We start from the raw sequence: 11,233 nt of genomic DNA, 5'->3' as shown, positions 1-11,233 counted from the left end.
CGGAAGTCGTAAAATTTGTGAAAGGAAAGATTTAGCCAACGATGAGACATAAGTAAACCAACGACGAAGCATTCGAATATTATACGAAATACTCGAATGCTGAAACAAATAGACAAATAGAATGAAAGAAATAAAATCTGGAAGAAGAAAAATAATTAGAACCTGAAAGAAAAAATTATAGTTAAATTATTTAAGAGAGTAGATAATGGCCACTGAATAGCCATTGATTTAGCCAACGATGATATACAAATAAACCAACGACGACGCATTCGAATATTGTACAAAGTACTCGAATGCAAAAACAATGAAAACTAGAATAAATGAAATAGATAAGAAGAAAGATAATTAAAACCTGAAAGAAAAAATAATTAGTACCTGAAAGAAGGAATTATTATTAAATTATTCAAGAGAGTAGACAATGGCCATTGAATAGCCATTGATCAAGCCAACGATGATATACAAATAAACCAACGACGAAGCATTCGAATATTGTACAAAATATTCGAATGCACAAACAATGAAGTCTAGAATAAAAGAAATAGAATCTGAAAGAAGAAAGATAATTAAAAGCTGAAACAAAAAATAATTAGTACCTGAAAAAAAAATATTAACGCGGACCCTCCGAAGTCGGATCGACAACTGGCTCGAGCCTTCGCGTGGGCCCCTTATATAGCGGCGGCCGGCCGAAGGTCGGCGAAAATTTCCGAACTTTACCGATTCCTTTAAAAGTTACATTTCCGCTGTAATAACTAATAATTTATTAACTTTTTTGACTTTTATCGTTAATATACGTTACAAACTATTTGTTATCAACAATTTTAATTTGCTATTACCAATAAATTTATTAATTTATTAGCTTTTTGTAAGTTACGAATATATTTTAACGCAAATACGTTGTTTGTTTAAGTAGTAGCTAATAAAATATTAACTTTTTTTACTTTTATCGTTAATATATGTTGCAAAATATTTGTTATTAACAATAAATGTAGTTATTTATTAACTTTTTGCTAATTATAGATACATTTTCACGCAAATACGTTGTTTGTTTAAGTAGTAGCTAATAAAATATTAACTTTTTTTACTTTTATCGTTAATATATGTTGCAAAATATTTGTTATTAACAATAAATGTAGTTATTTATTAACTTTTTGCTAATTATAGATACATTTTCACGCAAATACGTTGTATATACTAGTAATAACCTATAATTTAGTAATTTTTCGACTTGTATTATAAATTTACGCTATGAACAATTTATTATTAATAACAAATTGGGTTATTTATACATTTTTATGAACTATAACTGTATTTGAATGACGTCATCGCCAAGAATTCCATCCACTTACCTCTCGCAGGTCCAGAAATCGTCAAATGTTTAACTGAAACATCGAAAATTTACAAAAGGTAGGAAATATCTTAAACTTTGTGCGTAGCTCTTAGCTTGGTATCGTTTTAAAAAGATTATTCTTTCGAAAACGATACCAATTACCAGGTCTCACCACGTGGAGGTGGCTACGCATCGAGACCCAGACATGCGCCCTAGTGGCGTAACCTACTGATGCTATCAGTATCAAAGGTACCCTAATCTAACTTGGAGCGAAAGAAGTTAAAGCGAAGCTATTGACATATTATTTTATTTCGAGTCTTACAAAGGGGATTTCGATTCGGTATAATAAAACTCTACTATCGCAACGCTAAGATATTTTCAAGTTCCCATAAAAACAGGGAATGAAATATCAAACACGCGAGCAAGTTAAAAATCGCGATCGCGCCCGATCGAATTCGCGATCATTCGAAAGACCGACTAGCCTACGAGACGTACTTCCGTGTACAAGACAACTTCGTGCCTTGGCATCCTCCCGATCTGAACCTAGCCCACCCAACCACCGTAGACCCTGCCATGACTTACTCGAGAACGAGAGCGATCGACGAACCAACGAAACACCCAAAATCAAGCCGAGGGTCCCTAGCGAGGCCCTGTAGCCGGTCACGCAGGCCCCTGCCACATGGGGAAGAAATTAATCATCTCATGGGGTCTGACCGTAGACCCATATGCAATGTCCGGCTACAGGACTCATACCCCGGTCGTGCACGCGCTGCTGCCCAGGACGACTAAGGCCTACAGACCCTCGAATTAATCCGTGTCCTTTCTATCTTCATTTTCAATGCATTTCAAACAATTCTTTATTTCCCGCGGGTCACCTGACACGAGGCATTCTTTAGCCATTAATGTTAGAAAGCAGGCAACAGCACTTGGGATTTGGCTGACAATAGGCCTGCAAAGAAAGGGACCAGGCCATGTGTGATGTCGCGACTTTTGGAGCCATAAAGTAACGGGTCCTTCAGGAAGGATCACGAATGTGCGGGTGGCCCACCAGCAACCCCCTTTGAGGGAGAGGCTTCCTCCACCGGCAGACCTGGTCGCGGAAGACGGTCCTCCCTTCTTTGGGGGCATCTGATTCGCGGACCGAGGGCCCACCCTCGGTCCTGTCAACCACCAATGGGAAAACCGATTTCCCTTTGGAAACCATGGGCTCCGAAAGATCGTGCATCGCACAAGTTAGTTAGGTCAGTACCAGTCAGTCAGCAAATAACATTCGAAGAGTTCAGAAGAGTTATCCGAAACTACTACATAAAATACAGTCCACTATAAACACCACGTTCCTCAAGAAATTTAGTTCGTCATTAATCGTCGCCAATTGAGGACGATCTATTGATGATATACACCCGGTTTTCCCCATTGTAAACTGGGGGGTAACGCGCCCGCGGGCACCTCTCGGGAAGGGTCCCCGCGTGGGTGACCCTTCGAAGAGCCTAACCTGGAGGAGGAATCCTTTCCACCCCAGAGCGTTACGTGGGGGGAGTTTTCACCTCCTTCGGGGGAAGTCCTTGCCATCCAGACGGGCTCAAAAGGGCCCGCTCTGGAAGATAGCGAGACAGTTGATAGTTGAGAGAGTTGATCATTGAGACATTTGAGATAGTCATTGAGGTAGTTCTTTTAATAGCGTCGTTAGAGTGTTTTACGTTTAGAGAATATTCGGCCAGTGCTGACTGTTGCGTCGTTACATTAGTGAACCCCGTTAGAATCCCATAAGTGGGATTGTTCGTTCGTTTCGGGTTTTATTACATTTTGTCGAATGTAACTTCAGCAACTTCAGTTTCATTCAGTCTAATCTAGAAATTCTGTGAACATCGCATCTCTGCAAAGTTCCAATGTTATTGTCAACGTAATAAATAACACAAATTTGTTTAAAGTGCATTCAATCAATGAATCATTCCTTTAAGAATGGAGGAACATTTAAAACAAAATACCTATATTTATAGGGAATTATCAAAATGAAATCTAAAAGCACAGAATCCATTCCTTAGCCTAGAATATCGTGTGAGACTCGTGGTAAGGATATCTGGTCAAACATGAGTGTCACGGGTGAGTGACGTAATTCGTAGATAGGGCCTGTGTAAATAATAGCTATCATGCTCGTGGGAAATTTTTATCTGTGTCTTTCTATCTCAATTAAGTGTTATTCTTCGTCGTGTTTAGACGAGATTACTCGACGTGGGATCGTCAGGGCCGTTGATTATGGTACACGCTATCGGAACTTAAATCCTAGGGCAAGATGTTAATAGTGCAAAGGGTTAATATTCAACTGCATTGTGTATTATTGATGAAAGAAGGTATAAATATGCAGAAACTACATTTATTTTCATGACCCTGTAGGATTGATCAGGTATAGTAAACTATTCCATAAATAAATAATTACTGTCATTTCAAGCATTACATAGATCTCAGTGTGCACAAGACAGTTGTATGCGTTAAAATCTGCAAACCTAATATAATCGTATAATAATATTCATGTATGTATGAATTCTGCTGTCAATTAAAACTATACCACGTGAAAACCCGTTTTAACAAACATTGGTAGCTAATGATATGTTGCATAATGCCAAGTCAGAGACAGATAAGTAAAATACCATCGTTTTCACTATTTTCATTATATCGCCAGTTTCATTACAAATAAGTAAAACATAAGGATTTTTATGCCTCGAGCCTAGTCATCTTCACGTACAATCCGTGTGTTGGCTGCAGGAAGAACAATGACTTCTTGTCTATGTCATATTCTTTAAAGGTTTTCTCGCATTCCTCGATTCTGAATTTCGATAAGACAGTGATGAGTGCCACCTTTGATTGATATCTTGCAAATCTTGCACCTGAATGAAAAATTATTCCAAATTATTTCACGAATATGAAGTGCATAATGTAGTTATCATTAGTAATATACAGTTTTTATAAATAATTTATATAAATTAGTATACACGTAATATATGCATAACCTTATTTCATTATGTAAATATATATGTAAATAATTATTGAAAAATTATATTACTTAATATTAGAAGCTATTTCATGACATAATAACTATAATATAATAATTAAAGCAATTATTGTAATAACGTTATTATTATATTACAATTATTATTTATTATGTTATACAAAATAATGAGAATATAAGAAATAATTTACATTACTACTGTGTTACATATATATATATTGTTTATATATATAGAGAGAGAGGTAGAATAGCATGTAGTATCAATGCAATTTCTTAATAATAATTATATTATATTATATTTATTATTACTATTGCATCCTAATTATTGTATTTCATTATTACTATTTGTATTATTATTATTTATTGCATTACATAAAATTGCAATAATAATAGTAGTAACAATATTAATAAAAATAATATATATATATAACGTAGTAAGGGAATAGCATGCAGTACCAATGCAATTTTTCAATATTAATTATATTATTATTTTAAATAATTCTATTTTATTATTACTATTGCATTATAATTATTGTATTTCATTATTACTATTGTATTATTATTATTTATTGCATTATATAAAATTGCAATAATAATAATGATAACGATATTAATAAAAATAATATATATATAAGGTAGTGAGGGAAAAGCATGCTATACCTATGCAATTTCTGGGTCCATCCCCAAATGGCAAGTAGAACATAGGATGTCTGGTTTTGGCTTGCTCATTGGTGAATCTCTCAGGATCAAACTTATCCGGGTCTGGATAAATTTCCGGATCTCTTTGAATCCCGCGAACCGGCAAGTAGACTTGTTGGCCCTTCTCTATGCTAATTTTTGTTCCGGGGAACGTGTAATCCCGTAAAGCTTTTCTCGATAGCCACATCAACAGTGGATCCTTTCTCAAAGTTTCTATAAAAGAAAAATTAGAACTCATCGATATTTCAATATATTTGACCTATTTAATTACATACGTATTAATCACTATAGTGGGTTGTCATTCGTATAGAATGATAACTGAATATTTTAGAAACCGTATCGAAAAGTAACTTGCTATTTCTCTTATATTTTGAATTGAAAATTGAAAAATTATTTAACATATTAACGGAAATGCTATTAATGTGCATACGATATTTCAATTAAAATCACATTGATATTTAAAATCACTTTTAAACCTTATTTATAATTTTAATTAATTCGAAATTTTTAAACAATATCATCTCTTCTATAATACTTATTAGATTTATAATTGATACTGTTTATTATATGACAGTATACTCTCTAAATATTGTGTATATTATACCTTGGAAACATGCATCCAAATATTTCATTTCCTTTATACTGTCATACGTGATCACGCCATTGTGTTTTGCCAGAACTTCCAAAACTTCTGCTCGAACTCTCTCCTGAATCGATGGGCTTTTCGCAAGCTCGATTAATAAATGGCCAATCGTCAGTGATGACGTTTCAAATCCAGCAGCAAAGAAAACGAAGGCCTGCGCCGCTAAGAACGTATCGTCTGCAACTGCGTACACAGCGTTATGTATCTAATGGATATAAAATTGTCTTATCTCACAGTAAAAACACTTTGTCGGTCCTAATCGATTTATCATAGTAATTTTTCCTCCGTTATCTCTCATTAGTAGCGACTTTGCAGTTACATTAATTGAGTCCAAAGTACTATAGTTTCGAAACATTATGCAGTCATGACTTCGCCTTTTTCTTTCCAACAAACCACTAAAAAATCTCCACGTGGAGCCTTAAACTCAAGGAAAGAAGAAAAAATTCGAAAATTTCTGTGTTGTTGATTACTTTCAATTAAATTTGTATTACACTATACATTATATCTCGATTTTAATTATTACATATATATGTAATAATGTAAATAAAATATATGTAATAAAATATATATGTAATATGTAATGAATGGATCTTATAAAATTATAATCTTATAGTGAGTCACTTAACTTACAATTAAAGCTGAACCAAATTTGCATACATAATTTTAACACTAGAACTACCGATCTTTAATGGGTACCTAACTATAATGTGCACAGATTATAGTAATTTCGATGAATACGAGTGAATATATTGATTGCAGTTCTTTGAGTTCTATGAGTTGATACCATTTTTATTTTTAAAGCAGGTGTATGTGTTCGGTGATTGCAAAAAGGAAAATTCTGGGACCAGTTATTTTCACTGTGCTGGTAGTTCTAGTGTTAAATAAAAAATTCTTTTCAATTCAAATAAAATATTATTTCTTCATTACTGATAATAAATTAACTGAATTCATTTCGAGGAAAGAAAACATCATACGTATGTGTGAATCTATTTCTACAATTTTCACAGTAACTTTCCTTCCTTTATTTTCCAATATTACAGACTCTGTAATAACACTAGCAGAGTCGAATGAACTATAGTTTCGAAACACTTTATAGGCATAACCTCACTTTTTTCTTCTCAAAAGACTCCAAAATAGCTCTGTTCCGTCCCGGAGAGCGTGTTTAGAATATGATTTTATAATTAAGGCTTACCCTTAAGCAGACCTAACGGTTTATTTTATATTTTATACCGCGACTGCAATTCCGGAGGTTCGATGTGCCTCAACACCGTTCTAGCGGATTAAGCTTATAAAGGTAACGCAAAATTAGGAATTTTACTAGTACCAGACGCGACAGATGGGACCCACTTGTGACAGACCCAACAAGCGACGGCGGACGGCACTTATAAATCACGTCATTGACCATCAGAAATCGGCTCCTTGACAGTTTCCTACTCCTTAGCCAAAGGTCCTTATGTCACACCCTCTGTCCAATTAAAACTCTTTACCTTTCCATCACCAACATCTATTTTACCCAATCAGAACTAAACTAGAGAAAACACCGGACCGAACACGACGAGACAGGACATAGAGCAAAATCGAGAAGTCAGTTCGTCTTCGGCACCGATCCTTAAAACATCTCAATTACACATACAAACGCGTGTTCGAAACGGTACTCCGTTCAACGTCTACGTTATAACTATTCTACGCTTTTCTCTAAATAAACACTCTCTTTTGACTACACACATTCTGGATCCTTATTATCACAACTAGTCACGCAATATTAATTTGGCGCGTGATAAGCGTTCTTGGAAATCGAAGAGATTCGATACCGTAGGACGCTACAAGCTCCACTTGGAGCCCCAAACCCAGGAAAAAGGAATTCAAAAATATCTTACATTCCTGTCCAAGTTTCTCCGGATGTTCCTTTAGGTCCACCAGAGTGTCCACAAAATCGCATCTACGCACGTTGTTCTTGATCCTGTAGTCTATAGACTCCTTGGTGATCCTCGTGAAAAAATCGTCGACCTGTCGATCGATAGTGAATGGTCCAAAGATCTTGTACAACCACGGGAAATCCCTCAGTCTGTCCCTCATCATCGATTTGAAGCTCGTTTGGAAGACCATCTTGCCCATCCGACGGAACTCGCTGTCTTCAGGAGCCAATGAGTTCATCTCGATGCCAAAGGCGCAGGAACCGATCACGTCGGTGGTGTATTTCGCAGCGATGTCACGGCACTCGATGAACTCGCCCTTCTTCACTAAGTTGTCCAGATACGTTTCAAAGTGGTCCGCGCACTCTACCAGCAAGTGAAACATCTCCTTCAGCTTGCCGGAGGTGAAAACGGGCGAAAGTCTGGCTCTTAGGGGCCTCCATTTTGATGCTTCCAGTAGGAAGAGATGCTCCGATAGTGGCTCCACCTGTGAAATACGCAAGGATGTTTTTAGGAATCCTTAGGACTCTACGCGATTTAACGTAGGCAGAATAAAATGTTAAGAACACGGAAAACAAATTCCTTCGTCATCTAATTTCTATTATTGCATATGAATCTTGTATGAACGCAAAGATTTCTCTAAGATTTATGTACAGTGCGGGATAAAAGTATTGGCACAGCATGGTTGTGTGGCACAAGTGCTTATAACTACTAAACAAATTGGTTTGGAGGAAACACTTATCGACATATTCGTTTATTATCTATTCTAGGTTTATTAGATAGTAGAAGCAATAATATAGTTTATCACGAAACAATTGTGCTGTTATTGCGTTAAATAAATCTTCTTATTAGTTTATCCATTTACTCACAAATTGGTAGCAAAGATTCGTGGTTAATCGTGCAAAAATAAAAGAAAAATGGCGGATTTACTTATCTTCACGCCTCAAAATATACAACATTGTAGAAGGTAAAATCTCAGGTACCATTTTTAACGTTACTATAAATTCCCCATGTTACGTGGATCAGTTGCAAATATCACGTTGATGTGATCAAAATAATAATACACGATTGTTACGTATGCACAGTACAATATTACATACCGATGGCAGAGAGTGGAACGTCCTGTCAACAAATACTGGGAAATCTTTAATGAGAACAGTCTTAATAATATCCGGATCCCTCAGTAACAGCAATGGCTTGTGTCCAACGTACAGTCCAACCACTGGCTCATCTCTAAACTTGTAGTACGCTTTCTCGAAACATTCGTTTACGCAGGCTTTTCCCAGATATACATCCTTGAAGTTGCCAACAAAAGGTAACGGCTTTGGTCCTTTGATGCCTCGTTTATGCCAATACTCTAATTTCGATTTCGAGTAATAATACAGCAGGACCAATAAAGTAACTGCTAATCCAACTGTCTCGATCACTGGCCAAGTCATCGTGTATAACTCGATGGCTATTAAGCTTCAAACTTGTCTTCCTAGACAATGTTCACGAACGTGAATCTTTGCTTCCGAACAGAACCGAGAGAACAGCAGCAATGTATGTGTTCACGGCGAGCCTAGTTTCCACACTTATTTATTTCTCGATATCTCCGAAGAATACTGCTCTGTCAGCATGACTTGCGAGTTCACATAATCTCTTACCAACACGCAATTGCCGTAATTTGTCGGTCGATTATCTAGGAACGTTTCTCCGAGCGTAAATATACCGTTGATTTGTTTATACTGCATGCTGGCAACCCCAGCGCTCTCTATGCGGCGCGTCTGGAACTATCACCTTGCGCCATGGTGGACGTCGGTTATCCGAGCTGCGATACGCGCTGTCGGAAGGAAAACAGTGAAAACTTATTCACACTGTGATATTTGGACGGTGATAAACGTCTGATTCTTATCGGGCGTGTCGAAATTGTTAGTCTGTCCTAGTAATTCGAAATTTGGACCGAACGGTTCGAGAGAAACCTAATGATTCAGGAGAAATCGAGTAGGCAGATCTTCGTTCAAATTCCACGTTCTCGGTCGATTTCATTCAAACTATTCGATTTTTCGAGTTTCGTCTTCCTTTATTCGTAGCTTCAACAAATTTGATAAAGTGACAATAGTATGATATCCCTATTATATACCCAAGGTATTTCTATTTACCTTGGATGTATTTATAAACATCTCTCTTATTTCTAATATAAAAATATTTTTAGCAGGATAAATGCAGAGTTTCATGGGGCAAATATAACAGTAGCACAAAGATTCTTTCTCAACGTCAATTAACTCTTTGGTGCACGCTGAGATTAAAAATGTCCCACCTTTTTGACGCGCCATAATGCACGGTGGGACGTTTTTAGCCCTTTGCACTCGGCAATTTCTTCGTCACAGGAAAATAGTGATTCGAAGACTTTCTGCCATAAAGTGGAGGATATTTTTAGAACGGTAAATAGGAAATCGTATGCAAATTAAGACATGGAATTATTTTACCTTCACATTCCACGCATCGTTGAGTAATTTTAGATTTATTATATTAATTAACATCGATCTTTGGAATGTGATTAAATGGCGACTGAGAGGTGCCTCTCGAGTGCAAAGGTTTAGTCCCACCTCGAAATATCGCAATAGCTGCATGTGCATAGGCTTATACTTTATCTTATTTACGTAAAGCAATTGGTAATACCTTCGACAAATGTTATAAACGTTAAATTAGAAATTATTCAAATGACGCCTATCAGAATCTCCATCATAAGCGAGTCCCTGTACACTCGATGTCGTGGCGTACTATCAAAGGACAGCTTCCAGCAAATATTGCAGGAAATTATCAAAGGACGACTTTGCGTCTAAGTCATTCCAAGATGCATGTTCTTTGATTTCTTGTCTCTATCTCACGCCCACCCTTTTCTTTTAAAAGCGACCAGCGAACACGTTGAATATAAGCGGTGTCCATTAAGAATCGGTATCGGGGTCCGTGATTTCCGCGAAGTCGAAGAATTCGCGGCACTTGTTGCGAAAGAACTTGGAAACTTCCTAGAAATGGCTTCTTTACCCGGAGATACCGGCCAAGGAACGCCGGAATTCGATACCGACGTGACCGCTTTTTCGATGGTTCCCTGGATTAGAAATGAGCCAACACGTTCCAGTTAGGCGAGCTTTCCAGGTCAAGATCCTCGTTAAGAATGCAGTTTCCGTTTTGGATACGTTTATACTCGAGTTAAAGTATGTTCGAAATAAACTCAGCTATGTTGAGGAGTCGGCAATTGAATTCTCACGAGCAGGATAGCTTTTGTGTCTGCGAGTATTCTCTAACGAGGAAGAATATTTATCGTTAAGAATGAAGTTTCGATTTCGATATCATTGTGTATGTATATATAAAAACACACGATACAGTCTCGTTTACAAAGTCATTAATGTTCCGTCGTGGAACAAAGAAGACCCGTTACGGTCTTCCAACAGCCAGGTCTTAGGGTCGAACAATTCGGCATCGGAACTTCCCGCTCCATGCCTTCAGCATGTTTGACTGCTGTACCTTTTTTCTTTTGACTTCTCGTGTCGCGGAACACGAGAATCCTGGAAATCCCTAATTTAACGAAATTAGGCGACGGCTCTTAAGACTTGGCTGACAATAGGCCTGAGGGCTCCACGTGGTCCGCACACGTTGGAAGCCTC

At 37.0% G+C, this 11,233-nt stretch overlaps 1 protein-coding gene across 1 annotated transcript; it reads right to left on the bottom strand.

The window, feature by feature from the left end:
* Nucleotides 1-3,682: 3,682 nt before the first annotated feature.
* LOC108549247 (probable cytochrome P450 6a14) lies at nt 3,683-9,147 on the bottom strand. The gene is made up of 5 exons (XM_017902542.1): nt 8,687-9,147; nt 7,551-8,073; nt 5,635-5,856; nt 4,992-5,243; nt 3,683-4,209 (listed from the first exon to the last, which is right to left on the bottom strand). Exons 1-5 carry the CDS (start codon nt 9,023-9,025, stop codon nt 4,037-4,039), a joined length of 1,509 nt encoding a protein of 502 aa, XP_017758031.1. The 5' UTR covers nt 9,026-9,147; the 3' UTR covers nt 3,683-4,036.
* Between the last annotated feature and the right edge of the window lie 2,086 nt (nt 9,148-11,233).

The sequence above is a fragment of the Eufriesea mexicana genome, unplaced genomic scaffold (assembly GCF_001483705.2).
Source record: "Eufriesea mexicana isolate 0111107269 unplaced genomic scaffold, ASM148370v2 scaffold1844, whole genome shotgun sequence".
NCBI classification, from domain to species: Eukaryota; Metazoa; Arthropoda; class Insecta; order Hymenoptera; family Apidae; genus Eufriesea; species Eufriesea mexicana.
This window is presented reverse-complemented; position numbering and strand designations above follow the sequence as displayed.

What these genes read in the sequence shown, in the direction of transcription:
- LOC108549247 (XM_017902542.1), bottom strand. Translation starts at nt 9,025, where the DNA reads ATGACTTGGCCAGTGATCGAGACAGTTGGATTAGCAGTTACTTTATTG. An exon ending in GGAGAAACTTGGACAGGAAT is followed by an intron (nt 5,857 to 7,550) that starts GTAAGATATTTT and finishes CTGTGTACGCAG; the next exon opens with TTGCAGACGATACGTTCTTA. An exon ending in TGGACCCAGAAATTGCATAG is followed by an intron (nt 4,210 to 4,991) that starts GTATAGCATGCT and finishes TTTTTCATTCAG; the next exon opens with GTGCAAGATTTGCAAGATAT.